Raw genomic sequence first — 26,679 nt, forward strand, 5'->3', positions numbered from 1 at the left:
AACTCTTTTCAAATTTACTGAATATATACACGTAGGAACAAAGGGGATCATGCATATAAAATAATTAAAAACCATAAGGCACTTCACCCTCTTTCTCAATTTACCTTTTTAGACATAGCATGATACAGTATTGGTGCTTTATAGTAGAAGCTTCCTTCTGAGAAATGAAAAGTGTCTTACAGAACCCTTTTGCAGCAACAACCTGGCTCAACATTCAACTAAATAATTTTCTAATTACATTTGACCTTTTCTAATGATGCAATCATACTGAAAGTCCATTTGGCAAATCTCACTCATTGAAATAGACACTTCTAAACCAGGCTAGGAGCAAGGGATGAACATTACATGCTTCTTCATTTAAATGTCCCAAATTGAACTCATCCTCTGCCCCTTCCTTCAATGGTCCCACCATCCTCCACTTTATCAAGATTTCAGACCTTGGAATCTTCTTTAATATTTTAAATCATGTATGGGTAATTACCCATAAAATCCTATTGGTTCTTCCTTTAAAATTTCTGTCATGTCACCTGTTCTCTACATTCCTACTGCAACACCCCCACCCCAACCCAGTGTTCTATACTTGAAAGGATTCAATAGCCTCATAGCTTCTTTCCTTTCCCTCAGTGCCTCCTTCCTCCAATTCATCCTATAATCTAGAGTGTTACCAGACTGATCTAAAAATATTTGCTCTTTGGCCTCAGACACTTGAAGGCCTCAGACACTTGACACTTACTAGTTGTGTGACCCTGGGCAAGTCACTTAACCCTCAATGCCCTGCAAAAAAAAAATACTCTTATCTTTTCCCTCCATCGCTCAGAATTTGACAGATCCTCCCATTGCCCAAAAAAGAAAACCAAAACTCCACAGACTTAAGTCCTTTTTCTTGCTTGTCAAGATCCAAAATTTTTACTCTCTGTTTGACTTAAGCAAAGTGTTAGTGGGAAAGGAAACTTCACTGAACTTATCCAGAGGTAAGAAGAATCTCCCACTACCTTAACTCTCTGCAATATCAAGTCACCCATAAAAAGGGCTCAAGTGAGCTCTGGACACAGAGTTACAAAGCACATGATAGTAAACTCTACTGCCAACAGCACTGCTTATTTACTGAGTAATTCAAGTCAATAAAACTTATTTGAATCAATAAAATTCTGTCCTGCAATTGAAAATAAGAAAACTGCTCAGAAAATCAAGGTATTTTGAGAATCTGGGGTGGGGAGTTACTTAATAGGGTAAAATGCTTAGACAAGTTGTGTCAAAGGGCATCATGACCAATAATAACCATGTACTGCATGCCCACTGTTCACATGGAACTTTCCTGAACAATGGAGATTACATGGATTACAAAACATCAAAGAGAACTATAACTGATGGAGAAAAAAGGCAACACACTTCAAATGCATACAGATGGGGGAGGCATGATTGGGATGTGAATGTTGAAGGAAGACAAATATTCTTGGTCATGACTCACTAAGACTGAAAGGATTCAGGGATAAGATAAGTAGTAAGCTGAAAGGAAGGTGTTTGGTGGAGACAGACAATGTTATAAATGAGAAGGATGAGTGCATTACACTTTGAGAAAAGGAAAGGAAAAGGAAAACTCAAAGGTAAGTAGCTTTGTCTGGCTGAAACAAGAGAACAGAGAGATACAGACATAGGCACATTAAGAGTTGATATCAACTCAAGAAGGCTGGTCTTAGTAATGGAAGACCTTGAAGGCTATGTTCAAAATGTGGTGGGTTTTTTTAATCTGATTCAAATCTGGATTGCATTAAATGATTCCATGTGTAATAATATCAAAATTAGTATTCTGTGTTTATTTAAAGCTTTGTCTCATGTATGACTTTTTTTCTTTCAGTGGCATGTCCACAGACATAGTTTTCTACCAAATGCATAGATAAAACAAGATAAAATCACTCCTGATCCAAATCAACTTTGAAGGACTGATGAAAAATGCAATCCATCTACAGAGAAAAAACTGATGGTATCTGAATACAGATTGAAGCATAATTTTTTGTTAGTCCCTTTTTCTAAAGATTTTTGTCTGTTTTCTTTCACAACCTAACTAATGTTGAAATGTTTTACATGACTACAAATGTATAACTTATATTGAATTGCTTGAGTTCTTAAGGGGGGATGGGGAGGGAGGAAGAATTTAGAACACAAAGTTTTAAAAATCAATGTTAAAATTTGTTTTTACATGTCATTTGGGAAAATTAAATTCTAAATAAATAAATTTTAAAATAAAAAAAGATAGAATCACTTTGAGTCCCAAGCAAGACCACTTACCTGCTGATTCTGATAGGCTGTGACTGTGGTGAATACAGTCTCTGGGAAGTTGAAAGTTTTCACGCCATCCCCCACAGGGACAGGCTTAGTTGGAGAGAGGTCACTACTGAAGTCTTTTCTGATCACATGGACTCGGGGCTGGTACTTGTGCATAGAGTGCAGGATAATCTGGAAAGGGAAGGAGAAGCATTGCCCAGGGTAGATAGCTTTCCAGGCCCTGCCATTAATGTATAGACCATGTCCTCAAGTCCTAGTCTAGAGCTTGACCATCAGTCACTTTGACTGGACAGGAGGCAGGGAAATTTGGGGCCAGTGATGTTGTGGAAGGTAAGTGGTATTACACAGGACAATAGGATATCACTGTTCCATTCAGGGAATCCACAGGGATTACGACATACTCTCTGTAATTAAACACAAATGTTTAATGACACTGTTGTGGTCCCAACTGACTGTGATATCACTCCAAGAGAATGCTTTACATCCTCTATCTTGTGAACTTATTACCACCCCCAGTTCCAATTACCCAATGCTCTTGTGCGTAATTTCACACTGTATTAATCTATACTAGTTTATGTCACTGTTGAGTGTTCTCATGTCCTTTTAGTGCATTTCTTTTCTGTCTTCCTCAATAGATTCTCATTTTTTTAGGTCATAGACCATCATTTTAAATGAATGATCCAGAGCATCTCTCCATCAGAACTAGGTGGGAGCATAATGATGTTTTGGACTATCAAAGTATCTTTTGTATTGTTGACTTTTCCCCAGTTATACAGGGAAAATTCAAGGTAGGTCCCTCCCTGATAGTTTTATCAACTCCAGCAGAGCTTCCAAAAATGCTGGTGGTTCAATCAAGCTGACTGCCCTGAGATCATGCTGCTATTGACTTGAGCAGTTAACTTTTACTGAAACTGAATTTTTAAAAATTGTATGTCCTGTCTTCCTACCTAGACTGTAAGTTCTCCAAAAGCAGGGAAAAGAAATCATATTTCTTTGTACTATTCCACAGCACCTAGCAGGTATTATATATTCTGGTTAACTTGTTTTGATTTGTAACACAAGAGAATAAAAAAGAGAAATGATATTTCATGCCACTGTTAGGACAGTGAAGGTAAGATATATGTTTGTTCTGGCTAAGACCCTGAAAGCAAGGATGTGACTGTTAAGCAGAATAGGACAAATTTTATCAAAGCCTTCAAGTGGGACAGCTGTACAGCAACAAGAGAGATGAGAAGTTAGAGGTCTCCTTGACTCACATGTCCTTGGTCATCCAATTCATTGTTGGTCAGTTTGAGTTTGTCAAAACTGACCACCTGCCTCATCCATGTGTCTCCAGAGGCCAGTGAATCAGGATGGATATAAACTCTTGGGGGAACAGGGGAGTCAGCATTGCCGGCCACCATCCACTTGGAGCTGTGATACACATATCTGAGAGAGAAAGGAAGAGAGGGAAGATTCAAAAGGAGAAAGTGGAAACCATTTGGGGTAGAAGAGGGGGAATGGAAATGGGTGGAAAGAAAGGAAAGGAAGTCAGAAAAATGTGAAAGGGGTGAGGAGAGAATGGAGCAAGGAAAGGGTTAAGGAAAGAGGAGACAGTGAGACAGAGAGAAAGAAAAATAGAAACAAAAACATGAGGAGGGAGAGAGAGGGACAGGGAAGGAAGGAAGGAAGGAAGGAAGGAAGGAAGGAAGGAAGGAAGGAAGGAAGGAAGGAAGGAAGGAAGGAAGGAAGGAAGGAAGGAAGGAAGGAAGGAAAAGGAGAATCCAGGTATTGGGGGAAATGAAAAAGAGAGAAAAAATTTAAGGCATATTTGAGGTGGAGAGGGACTTGAGGTTACTGAACAAAGCTATAGCTCCTCAGGAGGAAAACAGTCTTAATGTTCCCTTCCCTTTCCCTCCCCCTCCCCTTGCCAAGCATGTAGACATATCCACACACAGACACACAGACACAGGCATGCATGCACACACGTGCACGCACACACATCCTGAGCCCATATGTGTAACTATGGGCTAAAGTACTTTACTGCAACCTTTCACCTTTCAAATGCAAACCAGATAATCCCTTGGCCACTTGTTCAGGATCTGGTTGCTTATTAAAAACATCTTCTTCCTTATTCTCTTATAAAACTCAGCCATGTGCAAAGAACCACCAAGCCCCCAACTCATTAACCATTTCCTTGCTCTGAGTCTGGATTTTTGAGACACTCATAGAAAAAAAAAGGAAGGAATTCAATAGCCCAGAAATTCTATATAAGTTCTGTGTCTTGTCATCAGGTATATTCTAAGAAATTCCATCAAATGAGGCTTCCCTTTATGTTTCAATATCTTCTGCATCCTTTCAAATCAAGTCTATTCAGGAATGTTCCATTCTTAGTATTGAAGAGCATCTGACTCCTGGGCCTTCCTTGCAACATACAGATGAGTGGAAGTTTTCTCTATTCCTGCTTCAATTCCATTTTGCCTGCTTCTAGAGAAGGGCAGGAAGCTACAAATACAGTCCTGCTTGCAACCTAGATTAGATAATTGGAAAACCCATTTTCCAGAAGGCCGTTGAGGTAGTGACTTCTCCATCCCTAGAAATCTTTGGGTAAGGGATGAATGACCACTTGCTGGGAATATTAATACCTTCAGCCTTGTCTCATAAGTCTTATTACAAAGTCTTGCCCACTCATATTAAACGATCCTGGTAGTCTTGATTGACTGAAGAAATAGATCCTAACTATAGCTCTTCCTGTTTCTCTCTTTTAGATTTAGGTTATCCAGCTCCTTTTGTGCCCTTGACCAGCTTTGCAAGCTTCCTCTAATGCTGATCATGTGTGCTGGTTTGACCATACCAATCCTGTTCCATCCATTTCTATCTACTACCCACCCACCCAGATCTGCCAAAAAAGCATACTTGGCTTGATAGCTGATCATTTCAGAACTGGATCATTTTAAATCTGAGTAGAAGCAAGGTCAGTTGCAGAGGATTGGGAGGGACTGGGAAGCCAGTCAGTTCATATCCTCCCTCAGGAAGGGCTGCAAATCAATAACGCAATGCAACAGATTTTAAGTCTTTTGTTAATTACTCCTAGGAAAGGCTATTAACTAACCTACTTTACCCTCTAATACATTCAGGATTTGTGACTCCATTGGCATAGGCAGCCCACCTTCAACACTAATCACAGCTCTCGTGATGCAATTCCCTTCTTCATAACTCATAAAAACAAACATTTCTTGCCCTCTTTTATGCTTCTTTTTCATCCAAGGTCCTCCTACTGCAAACAAAAATTTTTTGCCTCTAACTTGGGGAGATAAGAAATAGCCAAATCCCTTTGCTCCTTGGAACAAACCCTCCGAATTGTTATTTGGAATTCATTTGTTATTCACTAGGCATTGGATAATGCTATTTATTGGTATTGGTTAATGGTATTTATTGGGTCAGCCCTTATCCTTCTCTTATTTTAAATAAATTTATCTTTGTCTCATTAGCCTTTTGATTAAGCTCCACTCACTCATATTATACTATCCTGGTACAAGTCCAGTTATCAGAGGCTCAAGAAAAATATTAGTTCACTTCATAATTTCCTGGCTACTAGTAAAGATTTGGAATATGGCATATTTCTTCCTCTTTGATACAGAGCCATAGCCAGGAATTCTGGCATGAGGGGGATATTTGTTTGATGCAAATACTTTCTCTGCAAGAGTGCAAGGAATGGGGAAATAGGCTACTGCTGGGGAGACCAGCATGTACTTCTACCACTATTAATTTCAAGTATCTTGGGTGATATAGGGTCCCCCAGGGTCAAAAGCACAATAAAGACCATCCATGTAGGTACAGCGAGCCCCAAAAGTTAAGAGTAGGCCCTAGAAGAGCAATGTGATAGTGATGGTGGAGGATTGTAAGGCACAGAGAATCTTTTTTTTTTCACAGAAAATCTTAATGAGGAGAAAGGAGCCCCCACCATGGCAGCACCCTGGAAGAAAGCCCTAGTCACTTGGTACTAGTTTCAGTTGTGCCTTGCCAAGGGAGTGTGTATCATCCAGAGCTTATATGATCATGTTTTTATATATTATCTGATTTTACAGATACTTTTTGAATGTCCTCCCTAGTATATAATTTCTATACAGCAAACTGTGAGAATGTTCTGTTGAACTGTCTCAAGGGCTCACAGACCATCTATGACAATGCCCACCATTCCACAGCATGGAGCTCTCATTACCTGTATCTTTTGTTATCCACGGGCACAATGTCCATTGCTATGTAATACTGCTGGTGAGGGTCCAGGCCTGTAATTTTCACTCTCATAGCTGGGAACATCCGCCTACGGAAAGCAAGAAAGAACGCAGAGGAATAAGATCATGAGCAAGCAGCCTGAGATAACAACAATAAAAATACTGGTAATAATCATAGCATGAATTACAATTATTTAGCCCTTTGAGGCTTGGAGAATGCTGGTAAACAAGCAACTGATTTGAAATTATAGAATCAAGGGATCTATTAATATTTATGATACCCCCAACAAGTAGTCATCCATCCTTTATTCAAAGACCTCCAGGGATGGGGAACTCACTACCTCCTGAAGCAGTCCATTCCATTTTTTGACTGCTCGGTGTCAGAACTTTTTTTCTTTACATGGAGTTAAAATCTGCCCACTTGCAACTTCTACCTATTGCTCCTTGTTCTCACATAAGGGGTCAAGAAGAACAAATCTAATCCCTGATCCACTTGAGAGCCCACCAAACACTTGAAGCCCATGGGAACATCAGAAAAAATATTTCCCCATCCCTTTACTTCTCTAAGTAAAACATCTCAAGCTCCTCCACTAGTCTTCATCTAGCATAGTTTCCAATCTGTTCACCCTCTTGATCACCTTTTTCTGGATACGTTTTAGCTTTGTATATAGGTTCCAATACCTTCAGCCTTGTTTCATAAGTCTTATGACTAAGCCCTATCCACTCACATTAAACTATCCTGCTAGTCTTGATGTAACTCCAATTAGCAGAGGCAAAAGTAAAATACTGGGTTACATTATTACTAAACCCCTTTTTGTTCCTGTCCTGGCCACTGATAAGGATTTGGAATATTTTATATTTCTTCCCTTTGATACAGAGCCATAGCTAGGAATTCTGGTACCTGGGACAGATGAAATCAATGTCCTTCTTAAAATGCAATACTCCAAGCTTGAGCAGTTTCTCTTTCCCACTATTTCCAGGTGGATAGCAAGGCCATTATTCTAGCACTTAGCCTAAAGAATCTGGTTGGGCTTTAGTTTGTACTATTTGAATCATCATCATTACCTTGGATTACCATATTCAGTAAACATGAAAAAGCGAGACATTCATTTACTGTCCCTTACTAGCATCCTTGCAAGGTTCACTAGAGAACAGAATTAACAATCGTTTTCAAACAGAGCTGCCTACAAAATTCTATATAGCCTATATAGCTAATAAGCTATCCCTCTCATGAGTCACACATCATATTATATGATGTGATGCTATCTTTTCTAAAATACATATTCAGTTCATTATTCCTCTTCTTTTCTATTTTGTTAATGTATGTTTTTAAAGATATTTTCCCTGACAACTGCCTTAGCTGCATCCCAAAAATATTGGTAATTTTTTTCATCATTATCACTTTCTTTCAACTAATTATTTATTATTTCCATTATTTGTTCTTTGATCTATTCACTGTTTAGGATTTCATTCTCAAGTCTTTGTTTGGGGCCAGTGTTGTTGATCTTTTTATGGGTGTTAGTTTCATCTTGACCACTAGATTATAAACCCATTGGAGGTAGAATGGTATCTTTGTATCCGATAGAATATCTTGAGCACTGAATTGGTGAAATAAAGTGGAAAAAGAACTGCACTTAGATCAAATACTACCTTGCCATTTATAACCTGTGTGATCATGGGCAAATCACTTAACCCCATGAGCCTTAATTTTCTCAACTGAAAAATGGGGATGATGATATTTATCCTACCTGCTTCGTGGGATGATTTTGAGGAAAGCATTTTGTGAACTAGAGCACACTATATACGTGTGAAATATTGTTGTGGTCATTGCTGTTGCTGCTGCTATTTTTGTTGTAGCATTTGGTAGCTGTTCAACAGTCATGCTGAATCTGCTGGAAGTAAGTCTTCTTCTAAATGGTCCCTTGAGGAAGGAGAGGAAGTAGAGAAGGCACTAACATCCCTTTCCCTTAACCAAAGTGCTACCAAAGTATAGGAAGAAGCATAAAACTGTCAGAAAACATTTCTTGCTGGTGACCTTTGGAGTCTGTCAACGTGTGTGTCAGGGGAAGAGCAAAGCTGAAGCGGAATCAATGGGGAGTGAATTCAAGCAGCCCTTGCCTTTGCCACAGTGACTTGTTAAACTTGACAGACGGAGAAGGGTCAGGATGTGGCACTTTACAACTCCTCCCATCAGTGGAGAGAGGTGGGGGAGGGAGCAGCCCCTGAGGAGGATTAAGTTTCAGAGATCCCAGAATCAAGCACACCATTCTTCAGAGGACCACAAGAAGCAAGAAAAACACTGAGCTTTTATTGTACAGAACATATTCAGGAGCCAGGCATGAAAGGGATGAATGAGTTCTGTGGGAGTGTTTATGTTCCCATGAAAGGGCATTAGGTCTGGAGTCGGGGATCTGAACTTAAATGTCTATTCTTTCACTTACTGTGTGGCTATTTCCCACTTAGTTTCCTCATCTGTAAAATGGGATACTAATATTTGAAGTTCCTATCTCACCGGGAGGTTGTGAAAACCAAGTGCATTCTAAGAATTAAAGGTACTATATAAATGTCAACTATGTTTACACCACTTACTGGCTGTGTGACCTTGAGCAAATAACTTAACCTCAGTGTCCCCATCTGTAAGATGATAATGATAATTGACCCTACCTCTCTCAGTGTTGTAAAGTGTTTTGTAAACATTGAAGCTTTATATAAATATTATCTATCTATCCATCCATTATTGTTGTTGTTGTTATTGGCCATAGTTTATGATAGCTGGACTTGAAATTGGGAGTTATCACTTATTTAGCACATAGTAAGTGCTTACTGCATGCAGGTTCAGGTTCTTTCTCTCTCTCTCTCTGAACCATACTGACTGTGAAAGCCTGGAAAAATTATTTCACCTCTAAGTGCTTCCAGGTAACTCTCTAAGATTATAAATGTCCATACAAACCACTACTAGTCAGGGGAGTTTCCTCACTAGAGGTTCCCTTATATGAAAAAGAGCACAGGTCTGAACAAAAAGTAATTTTTTAAAAATTAAATTCGGCTCCCTATAGCCTGTTTTCATGTTCATGGATATGGACTGAACACCTGAACAGCCATTTTGTAGTTGTGTGCCATTGGTCACAAGTAGTATGAACATCTCAATACAAAACTACTATCCTGTCAGTACTTACAAGATCTTTGACTACACATAATAGAAATTAGTGGTTCGCTTATCTCTTTTCCTATTTACTTTGTATATGGCTATGTTAATTTTGGTTGTGTGTGTATGCCCACCAAGCTGACAATTTTAAAAATTAAAATTTTCATTCAAAAAAAAGATCCTTACTATCAGTATGCGCATTCCCTCCAGCAATGCAGACTGCAACCCCTCCACATTTTAGCTAGTGGCTTTTCAAATTGCTCTGGCCAAAATAATTCACCATTTCATAGCCAATCCTCTACTGATGAGATTCGCTGAATTTAGCTAGAGTGGTCTCCAGACAACACATACAGACTGTTGCTGGCCCCACCTTTGAAATCCTTCCAGGTTTATAGGACTAGTCAGAGCTGAGCTTTGCTGGCATAACCTTTCAGAATGCACAGTTACCACCCCACCATAATAAGGCACCAGAGGAGGACTCTATGGAAGAAACCAAGTGGTATCACTAGAGAAATAACTCTGAGTATAAATTAATGGGTTCATCCTATTTAGAAGATAGCACAAGAGTTACCACCTTAGTTTTGTACATATCTGTAATTATCTATTTGTGCGTTGTGTCTGCCGTGATAATGATACTTTCTTGAGGGCAGAGATTAACTTTTGTCTTTGTATCCCTTGCACTTGGCACAGAGTATTTAAGAAATGTTTGTTGGGGCAGCTAGGTGGCACAGTGGAAAGAGCACCGGCCCTGGATTCAGGAGGACCTGAGTTCAAATCTGACCTCAGACACTTAACACTTACTAGCTGTGTGACCCTGGGCAAGTCACTTAACCCCAATTGCCTCACCAAAAAAAAAAATGTTTGTTGATCAATCAATCAATTGATTGATTGACTGAGATAGCTTTTATGGCTATCTACAAGAATACAATATGTCCATTCCTTCCTGCTCAGTCACTTACTGTCTGTATGACACTAGACAAGTCACCTCACTCCCCTGGGCTTCATTTTCTCATCTGTAAAATGATGGGGTTGGGTTACATGGCCTAAAGTTCCTATCTACTTTCTATCTATGACCCAATGATCTATAATTCAAAACACTTCCTTTTTTCCTGATCTCTAGGAATATGTATAAAACACAGAGATATTCATGTTCCGTTGTTTTCAACTCTTTGTGATCCCATTTGGGGTTTTCTTGGCAGATAATGGAGTGGTTTACAACTTCCTGTGCCAGGTCATTTTACAGATGAAGAGATTGAGGCAAACAGAGTCAATTGACTTGCTCAGGGTCACACAGCTAGTATGTGTCTGAGGTTGGATTTGAACTCAAATCTTCCTGACTCTAGACCTGGCACTCTATCCACTGCATCACCTAGCTGCCCTTATATGTATAAATCTATACACAGGGTGAGTATGTTTTTTATTTATTTAAAAATGTCCCATCCAAAGAAAATTTGGTTTTGGTACATCACGACTACTAATCAGTGTCTTCAAATTCACTATAGATTACCAAATTAAGAATAACTGGTTTAAAAAAGATAATGTTGTATATTGGAAAGAGGGCAGAATTGGACTTCAGAAGATCTAAATTCTGGTTTCACACCTGGCACTTAATAGCCATGTGATATTAGACAAGTCACTCCTGTAGCTGCAGCCTCAGCTACCTCACCTGTAAAATGGAGGGAGTGGATAATACCATGCTTAAAATGCCTCCTTGCTCCAAAACTCAATGGTTTCCATAGAATTTAGAACTGGAAAAGGCCATATAATCAAAACCTTTCTTTTTATATGCGAAAAAACTGAGGATGACAACGGGAAAATTACTTCCCTAAGGTGACAGGAATATTAAGAGGTAAATGTAGGTATTTACCTTAAGGAAAGAGATTATAAGCAAGAAGAAAATCAGCCTTGATTGGAATATTTTTTGTTTGGTTGGTTTTTGGTTTTTGGTTTTGGTGGGGCAATGAGAGTTAAGTGACTTGCCCAAGGTCACACAGCCAGTAAGTGTCAAGTGCCTGAGGTCGGATTTGAACTCAGGTCCTCCTGAATCCAGGGCCGATGCTTTATCCACTGTGCCACCTAGCTGCCCCCTTAGTTGGAATATTAACACTAACTGTAATGAGTAGAGTCCAAAGTTGACTGCTGACAATGTCTGACAATGAGAGATCAAGAACAGAACTTTTTGACTTTCATAAATGATGGAAGTGTTTGCTGTTCAACAGACCATACAATCATCTGGAATGTTTGTTTCTGAATTCACATAGAAGGAAGAATATGAATACTAATCATATCTTACATTTGTGTAGTGCTTTTGGCTTTTTTAAAAGCATTTTCGTGTACATAATATAATTTGGAAAAAGTAAAATATATTGTTCCCATTTTACAGATGAAGAAACAGAGAAATTATGATTTCCCAAGAGTTACATAGCAAGTTAGTAGCAGAATTCAAAGTAGCTCCCAATCTGGAGTTATTTCCATTAATACTGCACCTTGATGAAAGATCCCTGAAAAGGGGAAGCTGGAAAGGGATCCAAGATAAGATGAGGAATCCAAAATAATGATTAGGAGGTGGGAAAGAAACATACCATAATTGGAACACACAGATGGTTCATGGCAGGGAGTTAGTATACTGAGCAAGTTTGTCAGAGTTCCACAGGGAGAGGGGAGGCAGTGTCTCACAGGGGATAGAATGTTGCATTTTGAGTAAGAATATATGGATTCAAATCCAGTTCTGCTATTCACTGCAAGAGTGATACTGGGTGAATTGGTTAAACTTTCTAAACCTCAGTTTCTTCATCTAAAATATGAAATGTTTAGACCAAGTGACCATTAGAGTCCCTTTCAGTCATATCAACTGTTATGATCAGCTATGAAAATCAGAACTGAACTAGAAAATTCTCCTTTCCAGCTGAATATCCTATCCAGAAAACATAATTGTCAACTCTACAAGTATTTCATTTAAACCGAGTTCAAAGTGTGGTGTAGTAGAATGAACACTAGGCAAAAGTTTTAAGGCAGTGGACAAAGCACTGGGCCTGTATTCAGGAGGACCTGAGTTCAAAGCTGGCTTCAGACACTTAACACTTACTGGCTGCAAGGCCCTGGGCAAGTCGCTTAACCCTCATTGCCCCTCAAAAAAATCTAAGGTCTCAGTTTTGCCATTAATTTTGTGACCTTGGGAAAACTCATTTAACCTCTTTGAAAATCAGTTTCTTCATATGTAAAATGAGAAGGTTGGATTAAATAAGTTCTAAGACACTTTTCTGACCTAAAAATTAGATTAATTCTAATTTCTTAGATCAATATAAGAATGATAGTTCACATTTATAGAGCACTTTGAAGTTTTAAAAAATACCTTCCTCACTACGACAGTGTAGGTAATGGAAGTATAATACCCATTTTACACATAAGGAAAAGTAGGTTTATCCATGGTTACTCCATATATTAGCAAAAGTCAAATCCAAGATTAATTGCAGGTCCAGTGCTCACTACAAAAGAATTCACCCATCTGGTAATTTAACAAATACTGCTTTTTCTTTTTCTGTGCCCTTTACTACAGCATAGTGAGTGAAAACATCACTGTGTGGTAAAGTTAATCCCTCACACTTTACAACAAGAGCTTTGGGTTTGATTTAACTTTGTGGCTAAATTTGGGCCAGTTCTTTTGTTTTCCAAACCCATCTGTCCCCATTGTGGCCTCTGTCCATGGTGCTGATCTCTTTTTCTTTCGGTGAAAGCAAAGGAAAAGTTCTTCAGTGATACTGAGCCAACATAAATTTTGACTAGATTATAAGAAAAGTCAGATGGACATTAAAAATCTCAAAAGGCATGCAGTCCCTAAGGAAAATGAATGTGGGAACTTTGGTGCTAAGAGAATGTGACCAAAAAAAAAATGAAGAGAAAGGGAAAATAAGCAGAAGGTACATGAAAAGTTAATGTAACTGTCCAAATGAAATTCCTGGAAAGTAAAAAATTTTCTCCAATATTTGAGTTTCTCTGCAGGTATCTGTAAGAATATCAATATTTAGAGCAAATTATATGCTCTGTTTCACAAATTAAATACTCCAGCCAAAAAAAAAAAATACTGCTTACTATTCTATGATGTGACAAGTAAATCTAAATGTAGGGTCACCTTATTTCTGTCCCAAGTTTAGGGCAAATTAGCTGGGGTTTCTAATATATTCATTACTTATAAATTAGAAGCTTTAGCACCAGTTTGGGGGCATTAAGCATTTATTCAAGCATACCAAGTATTAGTAAAAATAGAACACCTGGGTCAGAAAGTTAAGAAAAGGTCTATCTAGCCTAGAACTCCAGCCTGACCTGATTCTTCTTCCAAGTCCTCCACCATAAGCCTGTCTGAGAGACAAACTGTGAGTGGAAGTGTTTCCTGTGTCTGCTTCAAGCTAATTGGCTAGCATCACCCAAATCCATTGGTTCACTGGACTTGAGGGTGTTCCCTTGTTGATGTCAGAGTTCACACCCTCTGAGAACATACCCTCTTGAGGGCCAGGCAGATGTGGTTTTAATTGAGTTAACTTTAAGTGAGTTCATCAATGAAGTCAGTCAATCCAATCAATTCCCTCAGCTGGGGCCTTTGGGTGTTCCAAACCCCATTATTTTCTCACAAAGATTTCATCATATGCTCTCCAATACCCAGACCTTTGTTTATACTATTATCCAAGCCTAGAATGCCCTCTTCCTCAACTCCAGGCCAAAAACTAAGGGTTCACTCTAGTTGTAAATCTAATGATTCATATGACCCTAATTCTACTCGTCTGTACAGTGCACCTTTAAGTAGTAGTGTAATGGAATGGAAAAACTTTTTGGCCTTGGAGTTAAATAGACTTAAGTTAAATCAAAATTCTGACATTAACTAGTTGTATGGCCATGAGCAAGTCGACTAACTTCTTTGAGACAATTTTGGCAACTGTAAAATTTAAATAATGACACTTAACAGGATTGATGTGAGAATAGCATTTAGTAAACCTTAACTATATATGAATTATAATAAACTTCAATCTCATTCACTTCCATATTCTCTGAAAGGGCAATTCCATGGGGCATTGGGAGCAGAAGTGGAAGTTTAAGGTCAGAAACATAAGCCAAACTTCTCATGGTATTGTTATGTATCTTGAGAGAGATTGGTACTTTGAAATTTCAAGTTTGGACATCATTTTCAGTATCATACATACAGGCCCTAGCATGTCTTAGCTTCTTACCTTTCCATCTAGAAACAGTAATGATCATATTATGATAATATCTCCTATTTGTGTAATGCTTTAAGATTCACAGGGTTTACAAAGTATCTTCCTGGCAACACTTTGAAACATAATATTTATCACTAGCATTTGTGTAGCACTTTAAGGTGTGTAAAGTGATTGACATACATCAGTTGCTTTGACATTCACAACAATCCAATGAGGTAGATGTTGTTATTATCCCTATTTTATGGATAAAGAAACAGTTTGAAAGAGATTTAATGACTTTCCCAAGGTAACACAGGTAGCAAGTATCTGAGGCAGGATTTGAACTTGGCTCTATATTGTTTCTAAGTACTGAACTCTATCAACTACACCATCTAGCTCCCTGTAGTTATAATGAAAGACTTCTCTGGTCCCTGTACTTGCCTCCCAATTAGTATCATAAATATGGGATACCCACTATTGAAAAGTCCTATTCCATCATCAAATAAATGGTGTGCAAATTTTCACTTGTCCTCTCCAAGGTTATCAGTGATCTTTTAACTGCTAAATCGAATCATCCTTCATGATATAACTGTAGCTTTGGACATTGTCGATCATTCTTTTCTGAACACTCTCTTCCTTGGGTACTCATGACATTGCTATCTTCTGGTTCTCCTCTTACCTGTCTGATCACACCTCAGCTGAATCCCAGGACTTTCTTCTAGTCCCTCTTCCATTCCCATCCATACATTCTCCTCCTTGGTGATGTCATCAGCTCCCATAGGTTCAATTATGTAAATTACTTTCAAATCTACATCTGCAACCTTCATCTCTCCCTTGAGTGTCAGTCTCCCACCACAAACTGCCTGCTAGACACCTTCAACTGTATATCCCACAGTCATATTAAATTCTACATGTCAAAGATGGAATTCGATATCTTTCCCCCATAAAACCTATTTATCCTCCAAACTTTCTTATTTTAATGAAAGATACCAGCACCCTACTAGTCACCCAGGTCCACAACCTCAGAGTCATTCTCTATTCTTCCTTCTCTCTCACTCCCATAAATAAGTTATAAAGTATTTATCAATTCTACATTCACATTTCTCAAATCTATCTCCTTCTCTTAACTCACACATCTATCTCCCTAATTCAGATCTTCATCTCTCACCCAACCTATTGTAGCAACCTCCTACTTAACCTTCCTACCTTCAGTCTCAACTCCCCCAATCTACCCATTGCACAACTGCCAAACTAATGTCCCTAAGCACAGCTATGACCACCTCACTCTCCAGCTCAAGAAACTTTAGTCACTCTCAATTGCCTCTGTATAAAATATAAACTCATTTGACATTTAAATCACTTCACAATCTGGCTTTTCCCTAGCATGCCAAACTGATTTCATATTCTACATTCTATATCATCATATTTTACATTCAATCCAAACTGACATATTTACTATTCCCTCATACATGACATTCTATCTTCTGCCTTTGCATAAACTATTCATATGCCTAGAATGCTCTCCCTATACCTCTCAGCCTCTTGGAATCCACAGTCCCTTTAAAGTGCCACCTCCTATGTAAAATCTTTCAGATTTAATTTTTAGTGCTCTGACCACCTACCCCACACACACACACCAAATACTTTTCAGTTATTTTGTACAGATTTGCATTTAGTTATCTGAATATGGGTTGTATCTCTTAGTAGGATGTAAGCTCCCGGAAGACAAAGACTTTCTTGCCTTCATATCCCCAGCAACTAATAATGCCTGACACATGGTGAGTGTTCTATAAATGCTTGCGGAATTAAATCAAATGGTAGATGAATCTACTCATCAATGTCCTCTTTTGTTTTCACCTCTCTCCAAGTCTGTTTCTTCTAAGAAGCTCCTTTTATGGGAATATTCACCTACTGTAAACTCCAGCATGAAGAGGATGGTCATCAAAAAGAAAAACAAAACAAATTAATGTGTTTCTCTGATGTGTCTATGACTTTTTTTACCTCATTCATTTTTATTGCCAATATCTATAGGAGGAGTAATTATATTAGGTAGTGAATTTTCTGTAGTGCCCAGTGACTCTGGAGTCAGGTGAGGGGGTTCTTCTGTGGTTTTTAGTCATAAATCAGAGGACCTACCTTCAAATCCTACCTCTGGTATTTACTATTCATATGGCCTTGAGCAAGTCATCCACTCACCCTCTCATCTCATTGCCTTCATTTGTAAAACAATAAAATGAGGTCCTTTACATTCTAAATCTATGACCTTCTGATCTTTGGAATAAGAACTGTCATTTTCCTTAAGGATGCTCTCTCATTAGCAAGACAAAGGTAAAAGAAATATGAAAACTATTCCAAATTGTAGTGCCTTTACTAAAGGCCTTTTTCCCCCAAAAAGAAATAACTTCTACAAAAAGCTTTGGTCATCTTAAGTACATATTTTTAGAAATGTTTCTACCAGATTGCCACTGAATTCCCAGGATAATTTCTAACCTATAAGAAAACTCAAAGGGGCTAAGGGGAAAAGCTTGGCTCCCAATGCCAAGTTCATGGAAATGCACAAATACACACACACACACACACACACACACTGCTTGACTTGGATACCAACTGCCAAATGAAAACATTGGCTTTAGAAACAAATACTTGCTTCAGAAGACTATCCTTAGGCTCTTATAAAACAACTAAATTAAGATTACAATCATGCCTGAAGGCTAAGGAGTACTTCTGAGTATAAATGTGGTTAATGTTGGGGTGTTCCCTGAAAAACAACCATTAGAATGATCATAAAAGCAACAAGACTAATAGGAAATACTAATAATATATAACAGGAAATAATAGGGGGGAAAACTATTCTAATGCAGAAAATATAGGTCAGTCTTGGAGTTTTAGAGCTGGAAGAAAATGTAATGATCATCTAGTCCCACCCTCTCATTGTACAGATTAGAAAACTGAGCCATGGAGAGACTGACCAGCTGCCTAATTAATGCTTTATTTCTCACTGATGCTACTACACACCAACCACAATCTAATCAATGAAAATGTTCCTTCTTTTCCTCCCGGGTTGTTGTTGTTGGGACTTTTTATTGTTGTTGTTGTTGTTCTTTATTTTCTGTTTTGTTCTGTTTTACTTTTGCCCAGCCATAACAGCCTTGGAGTGTCCTTACCTGCCAGCCTTGGTAATGATCATCTCTGTCCCAATGTCATGGAATCTTTTCCAGAGGTCAGCACACTGGAGTTCAACCTGTATCTCCTCCATGGATGAAATGGGGGGAGGTGGGGGACCAGGAGCACCTGATGTAAGATCTGGATGGGACTCAAAAGAGCACGATGTCCTCTCTGTGAGCACTTCTGTGTCTGAACCAGTGCTCTGCTCTGAGTCTGCAAAACAAAAACCAAGCAAAAGGTGAGAAGTTTTAGTGACCTTGCCCTGTGAAGGAGGGGATGGAAGGACAGGACAAGTGAGAAGAAAGGGTGAATGAAAGACTAGAAATTGGGAAGCTCCAGAGCACAGCACTTTTATTATTTTTTTTATGGTTTGTTGCTGTGATTTATGGCTTAGTTTCAGGTTTCGTGTTTCCCACATGACATCTGGCATTTTAGTAAGTTTTAGCAACAGCTGAACAAAATTGTCCACATCACAAGACATAAAGAGTAGCTAATGTCATTGTGTTGGAAAAAATGAAGCATAGGGCATGGGGTAAGCAATTAACTACAAATCAAAAGAAAAGTTTTAATTGATTTGAAAATAGGGTTTGTAACCTATAGAGACCACTTTACTGGAGGGGAAGCAAGAAGGACACACACACATGCACACATACACACACACATACACACACACACACACACACACACATATGTGCGCGCATGCACACAGAATCCTCTTTCATCCAGCTCAATTGCATCCCAATCTAGGCCACTATGGGTAAATTAGTTCCTCTCAACATTATCCCCCACCCTAAGCTTAATGTACTGAACATCCATACAACATAGGATGCTCCAGGGTCTTTAGACATCCTATGTACTGTATCAGCTTGTATAAACTCCATTTTCTGAGAGAATGACCTTTCCCAGAAGTCCAATAAGGTCATTTTTGATGAAGAAAGGGCTTCTGGCTGTTGCAAGGCAAAGGGGGCAATAAACATATGGAATTAGTTACCAGGGAAGGCTGTTGAAACAAAGGGTATAAATGAGTTCAGGAGACACCTAGATTGGTTTCTGAAGTATGAGGAGAGAGAAGGGGGGCCCAAAACAGGAAGGTGGGTTTGAAAGCAACCAAATAAAAAGCTGGTATGTTGAGCCAGATGGCCTTTTCCTTCTCTCACAGTATCATCTGCGCTGATGAAGAGAAGTCAAAGGAATAAAATCAACTGGTGGAGAAGGCTGGGATCAAGCTTAATAATAGCAGACTTGATTTGTGGTAAAATGGAAAGAATGGGTAGTTCAACACAATGTTACTCCCCAATGGCCAGAGAATCTCCACATTTTTCAATAATGATAATTTCAATAATCATTCATATTTATACAATACTTGAAGATTTACAAAATTCTTTCCACAACAATAACAATGAACATAGTATATAGTGTTTCTGAAGTTTGTCAAGTACTTTACATATACTCTCTCCTTTGATCCTCCCAATGACCCAATGAGTTAAGTATTATCATTATCCCCATAAAGCTACTGAAACACAGAGAGGTTAAATGGCATGCACTTAGTAAGTGTCTGGGTCACAATTTGAACTCAGGTTTTCCTGACTCCAATTCCAGCACTTTATTCACCATGGCAATAATTTGTGGGGTAGATAGTACAAGGATTAATTTCTCCATTTAAAAAATTCCCTATTTCAGGGTAGCTAGGTGATACAGTGGATAAAGCACTGACCCTGGATTCAGGAGCACCTGAGTTCAAATCCAGCCTCAGACACTTGACACTTACTAGCTGTGTGACCCTGGGCAAGTCACTTAACCCTCATTGCCCCACAAAAAAAAAAACCCAGCAGTCAATCTTGTAAAATGGAAAGATTATTTTATGAAAGCTGGATTGGAAAAAGGAGAGCATGCAAGCAAGCACCAGTTAAAAGGCTATTGCAAGAGGCAGCTAGATGGCACAGTAGATAGAGCACCGGCCCTGGATTCAGGAGTACCTGAGTTCAAATCCAGCCTCAGACACTTAACACTTACTAGCTGTGTTACCTTGGGCAAGTCACTTCACCCCAATTGCCTCACCAAAAAAAAGGCTATTACAATTGTCTAGTCAAGGGGTGATAAGTCCCTGATATTTATGACATGTCCATGCCCTCAAGGAATATAAATTCCTTATAATATAATATAAATTAACTTGGAGGGGGAGAAATAATACATGTAGAACAATCAGAGCAATATAAAAAGATAATATATAATCAAGTGCTAAATATTTGATAACCAAAGAAGTCCCCCAGTTAGTGGCAACAGATAACTAGTGACTTGCAAGCTGCATTTATATCAGAGTGAAGGCCACTTTCAGGTGAAGTCATTTACCTCCCTATACTGGGAATAAAATCAAATATTCTTAGCTCCTAGGTTTCCACTCCATGTGAAAGCTCACACTCCCTCCCAGAAAAAAAAAGACCTGGTGGGTTTTACATTCAGAATATGGGCTCTTTTTTATTTCATTTTGCCAGAGTACTCCCATTCAGAGCCGGAGAATTTTCCAACAGCATATCAACAGCACCTTTTGCATTTTCTTAACTGTTACTGGAAAAAAAAACTGGACTTTTCATTTAAATGGTCTTTGTAAAGCTTCATCCGAGAGGCCAAGGTCAGTGTCTGAGCTAACCACACAATGCTATCTAGTAACAGTTAACATTTAAATAGCATTTTAAGGTTTGCAAATATTATAAATATAGATATAGATATATACAAACACATGTATACATATATGCATACATGTGTGTATGTCTATATGTGTGTATATGCATATACATATATATACTCTTAATAATAGGAGAGATAATATTTGTAAAGCACTTAGAATAATGCCTGGTAATTCAAGTGTTTAAAAACAAATGACTTTCCTTCATTTGGTTCTTACAACAACCCAGTGAAATAGGTCCTATTATTATGTCCATTTTACAGATGATAAAACTGGAAGAGGTTAAATGGCCCAATGGCATGCAGCAGGTAAGAATCTGAGGTAGGATTTGAACTCAGATCTTCCTGATTCCATGTCCAACCCTCTAGCCATTGGGCAACCTAGCTGTCTCTTATTGTAATAAGTTTCAGATTTGTTATGTGTTTCCTAATCTTAAAAATGGGGGAAATTTGATCCTACTCAAAGCACCCCAGAATCAGTACCATCAACATTAATAAAACTATAAAACTCTATTAATCAGGGGCAGCTAGGTGGCACAGTGGATAGAGCACCAGCCCTGGAGTCAGGAGGACCTGAGTTCAAATCCGGCCTCAGACACTTGACATTTACTATAGCTGTGTGACTCTGGGCAAGTTACTTAACCCCAATTGCCTTATTAAAAACAAAGAACAAAAACCCTCTGTTAATCAAATTGGAACAACTGTGACAATAATCACTCACATTTATCTAGCACATTATGATTCACCAAACATTTCCCTGAAATTGACATTGTAAAGTAGGTAGAAGCAGGATATGAAATTCTAAAGGTCAGGGAAGATTTTCATTTTTATTCTTTATTTCATTAATGCCTAGCAAAGTATTTGGCACTTAATAGTCACTGAAAATAACATTTAATGAATCATTTGCCCCATTTTAGGGAGATAGGGATAGGGCCCAGACCTTGGTTTCATTAGTATTGGGAACTTGATGACCAGAATCTCCATCTACCAATACAGGTTGACACTTCTACAATTTGTAGTTTTAGAGAGGTGCCTCTAAGAGGTTGTGACTTGCCTGGCCAGTGTATGTCACAGGGAAGAACCAAACCCAGACCGTCCTTGCTCCAAGAATGGCCCTCTCTCCACTACACCATTTGACCTCTCAAGCCCTATTTTACAGATCAAGAAATGGAGATCCAGAAAGATTAAGTGATCTGTTTATAGCCATGCAGCTATCCAGTGGCATGGCCAGGAAGCTAACCCATTGCTTCTGATGCCAAGTCAAGTGAATTTTCCACTATGCTGCATTGTCATACAACAACCCTGAGCAGTGACTTAAGTACCAGCTGTTACAAAGGCTGAGGGAGAGGTACCAAATGGATTGTATCACTACTTATATGAGTGACTAACTCAGACTCAGATACCAAGCTGACAGTTCAAACAAAAGCCACACAGTGTTGTTTGCCCAGAGTCTCGCACTTTTGTGTTTCCAAATAATTTGTTTTCTTGACAATTGATGAATTCCTGTTTTCCAGAATGCACCCTCTAAAGGAACCTCTAAAAAGCATAAAAAAGACTTGTTTGACAGCTTCTGAAAGCATATTTTCACCAGGGAAGTGTAAAGAAATCAGAAAGAGAGGTGATAGAGTTACAAATGGTTATTAAAGTTAAAGGAAATAGGACTTGAGAATCCTGCATTAAAACCAGAGCCAAGAGATCAGAAAACATTATATGAGTCACAGGATGAAACCAGACTACCCATCCCCCATTCCCCCACAACAACCTCCCTAAGATGTAAATTCTAACCACTGACTTTTAGGGTGACATTGTGTCCCCTTGGACTAATTTTTCATCTATAAAATAGAAGTAAATAATATTAACTTACCTCTCAGCCTTGTACTATATAAGCAAGATAGATTTCAGTTGTCACTCTTTCATACAATAAGGGGGGAGGAGGTTTGAGAAAAGTCTGAGTGGGATTATCAATAATAATCAATCACTGTACAAGTAATAAGAATACCATATGGTCATTCTAGGCAAACAGATGGCCACAATACCTCAATTTATTGAGTGGTGGCTCAACAACTTTAACTATCTTAATGAATGCAATGGGTTGATCACTGTTCAATTGATCTGTGAGCTATTTAGTCTTTGGGCAAATAACACCAACCCAACCACAAATGAGTGATTTGTTGGCTGCCTGTGTTCCACACCTTACAGAATGGGGAGGTGGGAAGCAAGTATAAACAGGTGACAGAGAGTCAAGAAGCTAAAAGAGAAAGGGAAGGAATTCCAAGGATCAAATCCAGTGGTATAATCCTAAGGTCAAAACCAAATGTAGGAAATACCTTTTTTTTTTTTTTTTTTGCAGGACTCTCAAAACACTGGCTTTAAAATCAAAGAACCTGAACTCAAATCCTTTTTTGTTTGTTTTTGGTTTTGTTTTTTTGTTTTTGGTTTTTCTGAGGGGCAATGAGGGTTAAATGACTTGCCCAGGGTCATACAGCTAGCAAGTATTAAGTGTCCAAAGCGAGATTTGAACTCAGGTCCTCCTGAATCCAGGGCTGGTGCTTTATCCATGCGCCACCTATCTGCCTCCTGAACTCAAATATTGATTCTGTCATTTACTACTTGTGTGACCTTGGGCAAGTTTAACCTCTCAATTTAACCTCTCTGGGTTTTCTTTACAGATCCAGAGATCCAGCAGAAAGCATGGTCTGAGTTCAAGATCAACTGGCTAAAAGTCAAGCATGAGCCACCAAAAAATCCAGGTTAGGAGAACAACCTGAAGGGGGGAGCATAAGGCAAGGCATTTTTCAGCCCCCTCCTCCTCCTCTAGCCTTCATTCGGCTGCAAGCAACAAAGCTGTAGGAATAAACAACATGTTAGATGTTGCCTACAATTATACTATATAGTATGACTCCATGAAAACACAAAGCCACAATCAAATATTGTTAAAATATTTTTTCCATTTAGCCATCTACAACAACTTTTTTTTTTAGTGAGGCAATTGGGGTTAAGTGACTTGCCCAGGGTCACACAGCTAGTAAGTGTTAAGTGTCTGAGGCCGGATCTGAACCCAGGTACTCCTGACTCCAGGGCCGGTGCTCTATCCACTGTGACACCTAGCTGCCCCTACAATAACTTTTAACAAAAACTTCTTGGAGGCTGGGTGATACAGTGGAAAGAAGAAGCCTGGCTTCTAATGCTGGCTCTGTCACTAAGTCTCCCTTTGCCCTTGCTAGACTCTGGGAACACCACAGAGACAAACAAGGAACAACTCCTATCCTCACATGAGGCCTTTGTCTACTTAAGTGGAATATGAGGGGACTGGTCTAAAGGTCCTATATACACCCTTCTACCTCTAAACAACCTTTGGTTCTATGAAACACAACATAACTTCATGTTAAGTATATAAAACATTAGTATTGCCATTGGAAAGGGAGATCTAAGGGGTCACTATGGAAATAGCACCTGTCAGTGTCTTTTCTAGTTGTGTGAGCAGGAGAAAGGAATGAAAATTAAAATAGAAAGAAATCAATTTCACTCCTTTCACTGGAAATGGCCACTATATAAATGAGATGCAGCATAATATGGAGGATGAAGAGTTGCCTTCAGCATCAAGGGGACTGGCTTTCAAGTCCTACTGCTGATACACACACTCTGTATGCCCCTGTGCAAGTCATTTAATGTCCTATTCCTTAATATCCTCATCTAAATGAGGAAGTTGTATTTGATGGCCTCCCAGACCCTTTTGGATCCAAATTTATGATCTATATAGAAGAGTCCAAAACTTCAAGCTACCATTGTTTGGAGGCCATGAGTGCTGATTGACATTTCCTAAAAGGAAATCCTCAAGGGCCATCCTGGTGCTTTTTGCAGGACTTTCAGAACACTGGCTTTGCATTCAAATCCTGACTTTCTCCTTTACTACTTGTGTGATTTGGGGGCAAGTTTGACCTCTCAATTTAACTTCTCTGGGACTCCATTTCCTTATCTATAAAATAAAAAGAATTGGATTAGTTACTCTAAATTTATGATGCTAGGATCCATCCTAGTAAAGGGAGAGTTAAGGAATAAAAGGGGATTTAGAATGTAATGGAATATTATTGCATCATACGGAACAACAAATATAAGGACTTCGGTGAACCATGGGAAGATTTCTATGAACTGATACAAAACAAAGAATGCAGAATGAGGAGAATGACACATACAGTGACCACAGTAACATAAAAGGAAAATATTTTAAAGTATCTAAGCAGAGTAATTAAACAAACCTTGGTTCCACAGGAAAGAACTGATGACATACTTATCCATACCCTTAAAGAGATAGGGGACTATGGGTCTATGTTGTATATTGCAATATGAGGTTACTATTTAATTTTACCTGTTTTTCTCAAGGAGGGAAGTGAAAGGTCTTGAAAGATAGTGCATATTAGAAAGATACTATAATGTAAAAAAAAACATCAAGAAATTTAAGGGAAAGGTGGATAGATTTAATTAATCCTTCTCAACTAAAAGCATTAACTTTGCTAAATCACTGGACTTAACTCTGTGTTGTCTTACTCTATTTTGGCCATTATTCCCAAATGGCACCTTCATTTTGGCAGACATATCAATGTGCTTACCAGAATTCTTCACTCAAAACCCAGTTCTAATTTTAGACACTATGATTTTTTTTGATACAGTGAAATCACTATAGGACAGCTGATTTAAAAAATTTGCCCCAGTATCTCCCCAGTACCTTTTGATCACAAATTCCAAAATCTAACACTTTCCAATATGCTGTTGCATTGCATGTGATCATGGATTTAGAGCTGGGATTGACCCCCTGTATTCTAAGTACAATTAGACCCTTGCAGTTCCCCAAAGGATTAACCAATACCAGTGCTGGTTGAAGAAGCCATTGGCTAAATCAGAGGATCTATCCTGTGCCTGAGTTAGCTCTCTGTTTCAGAGAACCATCGATGGAGTAAACAACTTGTGGGCATCTCCCCTTGATGTCAAGCTATTCTAGAGGGTTTCAGTTTGAATTCTCCTGAAGTAATCTGGCACTCAAAAACAGTTCCTAGCATCAGCTCATTCCAAAGAACATCTGGAAGATTGGCGAAGCCTATATGAAATTTGAAAGATAAATAGCATTTGATATTGTCTTAAATACTAAGTCCAAATTTGATACCCAATTCAGGACTTTTTGTAAATCATAATGGCTTAGACTAAAATTATAATGATACCAGAATTTATAAGAGAATAGTAAAGTATCTTTTAGTGTTAGAATCTAGGGTCTCCCCAGTCCATCCAGTTCCATTGGAAAATGAGGCCAAGGTAGACATAAAATCTAAGGCAGGCATAAAGCCTGCCAAATGGACTACTAAGAATACAGTTTAGTGGACAATACATACGTCTCCTGAATCATGATACATATCTGTAAGTAATTTAGGAGGTAGAAGACAAAGGAGAATCAAGAGAAAGAGATAATACACAGGTCAAGACCCCATGAATTGACTACATATCAATCATATGACTCTGCCCTTAAAGGAACTCAGAAAAGCAACCAAGATGGACTGGTGGATTTTTCCTGTCAGTCAAAGACCTACTTGCCCCTCTCTACAGGTGTTAGGGATTTCTGAGGGAATGTGCTTACCCAGTATGAGATCAGTAACAACACCAGTCCCTTTCTCTTCATCAGTCTTTCAGTCAGCACTCTTCCAGGCATACTCTCTTTGTATCCTTCTCTTCTCTTCTGTCTACCCCATTCTTACCTCACCAACCCTGGGTCTCTCAGAATATATGAAAAGTAAATCTACTGAAAAAGGCTTAGTCGCTCCTAGCTTATGCCAAGCTAACTGTACAAATACTAACATTTATATAGCACTTCCAGGTTTTCAAAGTACATTACATGTATTATCTCCTTTGATCCTCACAGCTACTCTATTATAGGTGCTATTATTATCCTTGTTTTACAGATGAGCAAACTGAGACTTATAAAGGTTAAGTGAAATTGCTCAGGTTCACAGAACCACCA

The 26,679-nt window shown here is 38.7% G+C and overlaps 1 protein-coding gene across 2 annotated transcripts in view; it reads right to left on the reverse strand.

Annotated features, from left to right (window-relative positions):
- TBX15 (T-box transcription factor 15) overlaps positions 1–26,679 on the reverse strand; it is a 151,469-nt gene that overhangs the window by 45,989 nt on the left and 78,801 nt on the right. For both annotated transcript variants that reach the window (XM_043999560.1, XM_043999561.1), the window contains exons 2-5: positions 17,993–18,206; positions 6,485–6,586; positions 3,540–3,711; positions 2,287–2,454 (exon numbers count right to left, since the gene is read on the reverse strand). In XM_043999560.1, coding sequence (XP_043855495.1) covers positions 2,287–2,454; positions 3,540–3,711; positions 6,485–6,586; positions 17,993–18,206 — 656 coding nt within the window. The remainder of the gene's footprint in view (positions 1–2,286; positions 2,455–3,539; positions 3,712–6,484; positions 6,587–17,992; positions 18,207–26,679) is intronic.

The sequence above is a fragment of the Dromiciops gliroides genome, chromosome 4 (assembly GCF_019393635.1).
Source record: "Dromiciops gliroides isolate mDroGli1 chromosome 4, mDroGli1.pri, whole genome shotgun sequence".
Taxonomy (NCBI): Eukaryota; Metazoa; Chordata; class Mammalia; order Microbiotheria; family Microbiotheriidae; genus Dromiciops; species Dromiciops gliroides.